A 9265-nucleotide genomic window follows, 5' to 3' on the forward strand; every position below is an offset into this window, starting at 1 on the left:
TGCAGGCTTCATGGCGACAACTAGTGTAAGACATGCAGAAGAAAGTGTTAGTGTCTCTTGCTCTTGCGCTTCTTTATCAAATATCTTGTTAAAAGAGTTTGAGCAGCTCTGTGGGCTTAAGTGCCAGTTCCCTCAAAGCCTCAATGTATCTCCCCTGGGTATGGAAAGATGCAGGCAGAATTGTAGTTGTACTTTCAGGAATGTTCAGGCCTTTTTCAAAAAGCTACAAATAAATTCACAGAAGGCCATGTAATCCACACTGGGTGCTGCTCTCCTGACTCTGGTCTCTGTCTCCTCCTGTGCCATGAGTAAGGAGCACTGGGCGCAGAACCGGTGCCAAAATTCAGTAAGAGGTTTTCAGGGCCTTCTTTCTGCCTCTCCTAATAACCCATCTTTCTGTCACTCAGAGCTTCTTAGGCTAACATCTCCTGGAAAAGGAAGACTTTCTTGGTCTGTGTGAACCTCACACAGTAGAAGGAGGTAGAATGTCTAGGAAGGCCCTTCTTGAAACATCATCGAGAGAGGTGCACATGAGAGAGGAGAGACTCAAAGAAGCACCTCCTCTTTTAAGGGCAAGCAGTTTACTAGCCACTTGCTAGTAGTCTTGCCCTAGAAGATTATAAATAAGAGCTGTGAAAACTCATCCAAACGATTACCTTATGAACCAATTGAACTGTAATGGAAGTGTTGTCACATTTTTTTTTTTTTTTAATCCAGTAAAGTAGGCTCCCTTCTATCTTCACTCACATAAGTATTTGTAGTTTGAATTTTTCTCAGATGTATTGTGCCTTGATTCAGACTGGTAGTCCTCATGCTTACAACAGACTTATAGCATGTTTTCCCTAATTCAATTCAATAAATAGTCTTACTTTTGTCAAGTATCAGAGCCCATTTTAATAAAATCTGCTAAACATCCATGCTTTGACACTGTCTCTCACCCCATCCTCATCAATAAGTTAAGTGACTGTGGCATTGATGCCTACACAGTTGGATGGGTAAAAAATTGGCTGATGGGGCGCACCCACAGAGTAGTGGTGGATGGGTTGTACTCAGCCTGGCGAGATGTGAGCAGTGGGGTACCCCAGGGCTCGGTCCTTGGGCCCGCACTGTTTAACATCTTCATCAGCAACTTGGACGAGAGGGTGGAACGCGCGCTGTCCAAGTTTGCTGATGACACTAAGATGTGGGGCGAGGTGGACACACTTGAAGGGAGAGAGAGGCTGCAACTAGATTTAGACACTACAGAAGTGGGCAGATGAGAACAGGATGGGGTTCAGCGTAGACAAATGCAGGGTGCTGCACCTTGGGAGAAGGAATCCACAGCATACATACAGGCTGGGGAGTTCCCTTCTTGAAAGCACAGAGGCAGAAAGGGATCTTGGAGTCATCATTGACTCCAAGGTGAACATGAGCTGCCAATGCCAGACCACAGCCAGCAAGGCCAGCCATACCTTGTCATGCATCCATATGCATCCAAAGACACATCTCAAGCCAGTCCAGAGAGGTGATACTCCCCCTCTATGCGACTTCAGTCAGACTGCAGTTGGAGTACTGCATCCAGTACCGGGCTCCACACTTCAAGAGGGATGTAGCCAGCCTGGAGAGGGTTCAGAGGAGGGCCACCCGCTTGGTGAGAGGGCAGCAGGACAGGCCCTACGAGGAGAGTCTGAAGGACCTGAACCTGTTCAGCCTCAGCAAGAGGAGGCTGAGGGGGGACCTGGTGGCTGCCTACAAGCTCATCAGGGGAGATCAACAGCAAATAGGCAGAGCCCTTTTCTCCCCAGCACCACCTGGGGTGACGAGGAACAATGGTAATAACCTGATGGAGAATAGGTTTAGGTTAGAGATCGGAAGGCAATTTTTTACGCTTAGGGTGACCAAAATCTGGAACCAACTTCCCAGGGAGGTGGTCCTTGTCCCTACCTTGGGCAAATTCAGGAGGAGGTTGGATGATCACGTGTCTGGGGTCTTGTGAACCCAGCATTCATTCCTGCCTGTGGCAGTGGGTCAGGCTAGATGATCAGGTCCCTTCCGACCCTAGCTACTATGAAACTATGCGACTATCAGTATATAAATTCCCCAGGCCCTACTTCAGCCAGTGCCGTGTTTCAAAATAGCCTTCTCTACATCTCACTGCCCAGAAGAGAGAGTGTATTTTAGCTTGTTTTGGATGTTCACATTTAAAGGGTGAACAATCCTGCCTTTTACCCTAAAAGCACGCTTCTGTGAAATCCCTTTGTAATAGATCTATAGACTTTAGCATGAAAAAGAATAGAAAAATGTACTGATGCTTACCTGAAAGTTGTTTTCCCTCAAGTAATAAAATACATAGATTTTAACCCACCCTGGAAACAAATGTTTCATCCAGAATGAAGGTGGAAATTGATAACCAAAGATTCAAGATAATTTCATTAGTGGACATGATCTCTGTTCCATGCATAGGAGACTGAATTGTTTTCTCTACTAGTGTGCCGTAAGTGAAGTTTGTAATTTTGGAAAGTAGAAAAGGATTAATCTAGTTGTTGAAGGTATTTCAACGAAAGGAATCTTTAAGGAGCAGAGCATTTCTTTTTTTGTCAGCTACTGACAGATCAGGTTCTATTTGCAAGCTGTAAGCAGGCTGAAGTGAATTATCCATTGCAGTAGATTTGGGGATCTTATTTCTTAAAAGGACATTTTCAGGTAGCATGAATACATTTTATTGTTCTCAAGTTTGCCTTGGGCTCTGCAGACTACTGACTCACCTCCAGGTTTTAGAAGAGTGTTAACAAAAAACTTCAGTTTCTAGCTGTTGTGCGGGCCAGGAGCGACCCGAGCCCTTTTCCGTGCTGCACGCGGGCTGTGGCCAGCAGCCCGGGCATGCCGGGTCAGAGAGGGAAGCCGTCGAGCTGGAATTAGGCACAGACGCGTATCGGTAGTTTTAAAGATTGTTTACTTACACCGAGATGGCAGTGGTGTAGGCTGGAAAGCTTGATTGAGTTGCAGTTACAGACGGACAACACAGACCGTCTCGTGGAGGTTGCTAGGCTCCACGGTGCAGAGCTCTGGATGCTCTGGGTGAATGAGCCGCCAAAATAGAAATCATAAATACGTCTTATAAAAGTCGCGCTCGAAGACGGGAAGAGGTGGGCGGTGGATCAGGCCGCCAAGCTCCTCTGGATCTCACACAGGGTTTCTATTACCCTGCCGTGTACCCAGAGTCCCCACGAGATGGATGTGGAGTCCTCTTTGGCTTGGGCGGAAACTGCTCAAGCCTCTTATACGGCTAACAGGCCAATCGCTAGCCGCCACGTGTGAATAATTTAACACTAGCCAATCACAGAGAACGAATTTGCATACCGGTGGCGGGAGCTCTTTTGCACCGTGCATTCCTCTTGCAACATGAGCAATGCACCCTGCAAAAGAAGCTGCAGAAAAGGCGGGAAACTCGTCCCTGCACTGGGGTTTCCTCTGCAACAGGAAACACTCCCGTGCAACGCTCTGCAACTTGGCGGGGATAATTCTGGTGCCGAAGCGCACACACAATCATGCCTTTTGGGTCATGACAGCTGTAAATGTTAACTCTGGATACAAGGTCAGCAGCTGATTTTTCCCTGTCAGAATTGCTTTCTAACATAGACACAGTGGGCTTCAGTTGATAGGTCTAGCCAGATTGTACATCTTTGAAAAGATAAGAATGGAAAAAGGCTTTCCACACCCCTTCGCCCCTGCCTGGCCAGGTTGGGACTGAGCCAGTTCTGTGCCGTGTGTTTGTGTCTCTCCTCCTCCCTTCCCCCCCCACCCTTGTGGCTGGATTGGGGCTAGGTCATGCCCCTTCCCCCATGAGGCCAAGCCAAGTCTTCTTCCCTTACATAGCTGGATTGGGGCTAGGCTGCCCCCCATCCGCACAGCCAGATGAGGCTTTGCCGTACCTGCCTTGGGTGCCGCATTGGTCCACCGGCTAGATCCAGCCTGCAGAAGAATTGGGCACTGCCTATCCGGCCTGCCAAATTAAAGGTGGAGCTCCACTGCTGTAGAGCTCTCTCTTAGTCATGTTGATCTTGAGCCAGTAACTAGCTATGTACAAGGATATGTCAGCAAGACAGGTCTAAGTTTTTCAGAAAGAAACAAGTGTCGTACAGAGAGGCAGCTCTGCAAGCATGGAGAAGGTAGATGAATTGGTGTTTTCAGATGAGATCATGTAGAAATAATGTGCAGGCGAAGGAAATGAGACCAAAGACAGGGCCACTACAGGAAGATGGTTGGAGAATGAGGTGTCCTGTCAAAGGATATGCTGAAAAAACAGAGAGAGGTGGGAGGGAGAGCAAGACTATGTAAAAGATGGCTGATAGATCAAGTAGTATGAATGCTGAGCTTTTAGGAAATGATTGCTGGACATTAGTGAGAGTGCTCAACCTTGCCCCACTCATGCATCCAGGTATCTGCTGCACAGATCATTCTTGTAGCCTGCTGTAGATCATGTCATCCCTTTCTTTGCCACGCTCCAGGAGCTCCTTCTTTAATACATCAAACATTAGATGTTTGTCTTTACTTTAAAGGCTTTTCTTTGGTTCTCGAGAGGAAATCAGATCCAAAGCAGGAAGAGAGGTGTAGGCTGTTCCCTTTCATCATAGAAGGTTAACACTGAAGTTATTTTCTTTGAATTTCTCCTCTTCTCTCATTGCATTAAATCATTCTCAAAAATGGCTGAACTCTTAGTGCAAGCATCCGAAAAATACCATCTTTTTTTAAAATATAGATGTCTTTGAATTAAAGATGAGCCCAAATTCCTTGACTCCATATAAGAAGAAAAGCCTCAAAGACTCATTTATAGAGATGCAACTCTTGTGGTGAATATAAGAGCTGCTTATTTGAATTTCAGTCACAAGCCATTTTTAAAAGAGATTTCATTTTTAAAAGTGTGACTTGTATATGAAAGAATGTAGTGTTCACGTTCAGCAAATTCCAAACCTTGAAAATTATTATAGTTCTTCAATAAGGTGAAACACATGCTATTAGAAATATATAATCATTAGAAATTTCACTGATATATCAGGTTAGAGATTCAAATTCACTTGTTTTTTAATTAAATGTTTTATTTTTCTTTTTTAGATGGGTGCTTGCTTTTCAAAGGTGTTTAATGGATGCCCGTTAAAAATTCATTGTGCAACATCATGGATAAATCCAGATACAAGAGGTATATGATCATCCCATTTATTCTTTCATGAAGGCTTCAAGAATATAAACTATGCATTTTAGATATTCAGATTATTCCTTTTTAAAACAATTTAATTTATGATCATGAATTTTCACTTTATTTGGATCACAATATTAAGGTGTACAACAACCTTTGCTTTTGGTAATCAGAAATCCTATCCCATGAGTCTGAGGTGTCAATCCTGCTGTCCTGACCAAAAATAAATTCTTTCTTCCTTCTTCAGTTAGTTCCCCTTATGCTTCTCTTTGGGTATGTTCAGGGGTAGATCCAGAGGGGTGCAGTGGTGCACTTTTGCCCTTCTTTGATTCCTGTTCCACCCAAATTTTCAAACCAAGTGCCTGGTAGTGGCAGAAATATTTCTAGTCAGGCAGTGCTAGAGGAGTCAACTGACTTCATGGCTCATTAAATCTACTTCAGTGGTGGGCAAAATGCAGCCCACGGGCCAGATGTAGCCTGCCAGGCCATTGTATCCAGCCCGCAGGGCCCCTAAAAAATTTAGAAAATTAATATTGATCTGCCCCTGGCTGCCTGTCATGTGGCCCTCGATGGCTTGCCACAACTCAGGAAGAAGCCCTCTGCCTGAAATAATTGCCCGCCCCTGATCTACCTGATCCTGTCTAAACTCTTCATTCCACAGGTGTTAACCACCAGCTCTTCTTTTTAATGCTGTCGATATTTCACCTGTCAAGGTATCCTTTGTTCTGGTGTTAGCAGCTCCTGTTAATGAATTCCTATTTCACAGCCCTGAAGATTATTTTTAACTCATTCCAGTGAAGTTGTATTTGTTTTGCTCTAGGCTCCCAGAATATTAGTAAAGTTTCTACTTTATTTTCAATTGAAGAAAAATGTGTTGTTTATATGTGATGATATGCCTCACCATCTGCACCCCCCCTTTCAAAATTCTAGATCTGCTCAGGGGTATGTTGATGTTCACTTCACTTTTGAAAAGTGGGGTGCAGAGAGGTGACGCTTTTCCCTTTATATTTTAAAATACTTCAGAGCTATATGAAGTACTTTACATTACAGAGTACTGCTTACAAGGGTGGGGGAATTGGTGATACTGTGTCCCCTGTTTTGCCTAATCATAATTCAGGAATAGCAAGATGCTGGTACTAAAATGATCAGCAACAAAATATTGATCTTTTCTGAATTTAAATTATCACCCTTTAGGATGAGACGGTTCAAACTTTTCAATGAACATTTACATTATCTGTCTTGTTTGCAAGCTCAAAAGCACAGTATCAGTTGACATTCAGACCTTTGTAACCAAGAAAGGGAAGAGAGCTTGAATTTTCTTAAATTTTGCAGAAATTGATGGAGCTGCCATAAAAAAGGTGGTTTTGCATTCCAATTGGTACCACTCTTTAGAAACAGCTGTGAAAGGGTTAATGACACTTTCTAAAAACTCTGTTGAATTGTTAGCATGTACATCTTCATATCAGTTTAAATGTAATGTTGATAGCAGGAAATTACATAAATTGTATGTTTATATAGTTTCTTCCAGTAGGATTTTTCTTGATCAGTCATTTTAACTGAAATAAGGTGAGTCCCTCTTAATGTCTCGTGGGGCTTTTCAAATTTAAACTGTTGCAGCTTTCTCCTATTTCCCCATCTAAGGAAAATTAAATAGAGCAGATTGCTTGATGTATGCAACTCCCTCAGTAAAATGTTGCTTCACGAAATCAGCTCCATACATGTGTTATAATGCACTTCTTAAAATCTGAATGGATTAATTTTAATTTCCCCCTCTTTATAGATCAGTACTTGATATTTGGTGCAGAGGAAGGGATATATACCCTGAATCTCAATGAACTGCATGAAACATCAATGGAACAGGTGTGTATTTTATTTTGAGACTTAGGAAAAGTTTCAGGCCTTGCCTTTTTTCAGCAATTAAAATAAGTGCAGTATAATGCAGAAGTAAGGTGGTTGGGTTGGGTTGGGTTTTTTGTGGGGGGGGAGGGTGGTTTGGTTTGGTTTTTTTAAATCCTTTGGGCAGTTGTCCACATACACATTCACATTTGTGAGCTTCCTTGTGCTTCTAAACCACTGGTTGTCAACCTTTTTAGACTCAAGGTACTCCTGCAAAATTCAGCAGCACCCCATTTTTTTTAAACTAATTTAATTATGTACTATAATTGTGATTAATTAAGATAGTAATTGATTAAACATAATCATAGGCATGCCACCACATCAAGTGCCTCCTGCAGATCAGGAAGAAGCTGTGACAGGAGTGTGTGCTTTTGCTGCTGGCCTTCCTAGTCTGAATCTGCACAGTGTCTCCTGGAAACAGAGACATGTGGGGCAGATGGAACTGTCCCTCATGCCTCTGTTGTCAAAAGGCACATCAGGGGCAAACTGAGAAGCAGCTGCAGGAGAAAGTCACGCCTGCCTACGTTACATTTTGCGGACAGACATGCCATTGCTGCTGCAGCTTTTCCTGGTTCAGCTCTAACATACCTCCCAAAAAGAGGCATGTAGGAGAGTTCTGCCTTTTGGCAGTGGCAGCCTAGAGAGAAATGATGCTCCAACAGGTAGAACTGCCTTGCATGCCTCTGTTTTCAGGAGTCACTTTAGAGCCAAATGAGGAAGAAATGCAGCAAAAAAGGCATGTCTGCCTGCGTAATGGAGGCAGGCATACCTTTCTGCTACAGCCACTTCTCTGTTTGGCTCTGATGTGCCTCCTGGAAATAGAGGCATGCAGAGCAATTCCACCTTGCACTAGTGCCAGTAGTGCTGGTGTTGCAGCATCTCTGGCAGATTTTCTTGGCACCCCCAGGTTCTGCGTCACCCTGGTTGAGTACTACTGTTCTAAGCTTTGAGTGAAGACGTAGCAATAGCTTTGACATAGCTTTGAGTGAAGATGTAGACTTAGCAGTGTCCATATCCCCAATCCTCCTTGTGTACCTACACCTAAGAGATGTCTTGTTCTTCAGTGCTTCTCAACCACTTGTCTAGAGATGGAGCATTTCTCTTGAGTTCGTAGCAGGCTTGAGGCCTTAGGAAATATCTCAGGAAACACCTCTGGTGATCCAGAAACAGTGTTTAAGAATTTGTTTTTCCCAGTTGAGGCCAGTCTGCAGCCATTGTGTTGCTGCATGGTGCCTGCCTCTTGTTTGTCCCCCGACCCCTTCCAAGATGGTGCCATGAGGTGATCATATTTTGTAGCTTTCCCCCCAAAAAAGACACTTTTTTTGTATGTGTTCTTCCTGCTTGCTGTAGTCGGACTCTAAATGTTTTGGTTCTGTTGTGGAGGTAGACAGTGTACTGGGGAGTGCATTTTGGAGACTGGTCTAAGTCACAGAAAGAGGTCAAACTGGAACTCAAGGCAGTACAGAGGGCTTATGTAGCATTTTCACTGCATTGTAGCATGTCGCATTTGAATGGTTATGGACAGCTATACTACAATTGCCCATTAATGTTCTGTAGTATAGAATCCATGCTAACAGATAGATGCCAGATATCTTTGCTGGAGCAAAGTGATGTATAGACTACCAAATCTTTCCATCTGCAGTCGAGCATGTTTATTTTCCATCAGCTAAGGGTCTGGCAGCTGTTTTTGTCTTCCGTTCCCCTCTAGAAGGATAGCACATGCATCCTCACCTAACAGCCCTCAGGTTTTTTTAAGTTCCAGTTCAATATTTTTCTGCAAGTAAGGGACTTGGTTTACCCAGTGGAAATTTAATTTAGTTCTTAAATTTTTATTGAAAGCACCTTTCAGACCTATGATAACTTGTGTCCTTCTCCAGCTGTGTAAAAATGGCAAGTGAGTACATTGGCAAGTAGGATGGGTGAGATTCAGTATCTTTTGGTAGATCCTCCTTATACAATCTCAACAGAATGACCCAAAGGACTCATTCTAAGTGCCTGCCCCAATTTGTCAAACTTTGATTTGGGGCAGTAGATCAACTTGCTTATTTCTTCCCAAAGCCTTATTCTTCATGAGTATAGAGGCTTTGCTGTACTTGCTATTTGTTGAAAGGACATTTGACCTACTATTTCCCACCAGATTTAGAAAGGTCACATGTCTCTGGCAATAATACTGTGCACATTTGAATCCCACTCTTT

General features: G+C 43.5%; 1 protein-coding gene across 5 annotated transcripts in view; it reads left to right on the forward strand.

Annotated features, from left to right (window-relative positions):
- The window catches only part of MAP4K3 (mitogen-activated protein kinase kinase kinase kinase 3), a 138733-nt gene that overhangs the window by 98966 nt on the left and 30502 nt on the right, over positions 1-9265 (forward strand). For all 5 annotated transcript variants that reach the window (XM_025205673.1, XM_025205674.1, XM_006024921.3 and 2 more), the window contains 2 exons: positions 5092-5176; positions 6954-7033. In XM_025205673.1, the coding sequence (XP_025061458.1) occupies positions 5092-5176; positions 6954-7033 (165 nt within the window). The remainder of the gene's footprint in view (positions 1-5091; positions 5177-6953; positions 7034-9265) is intronic.

This window comes from Alligator sinensis, unplaced genomic scaffold, assembly GCF_000455745.1.
Source record: "Alligator sinensis unplaced genomic scaffold, ASM45574v1 scaffold794_1, whole genome shotgun sequence".
In the NCBI taxonomy this organism is placed as follows: domain Eukaryota; kingdom Metazoa; phylum Chordata; order Crocodylia; family Alligatoridae; genus Alligator; species Alligator sinensis.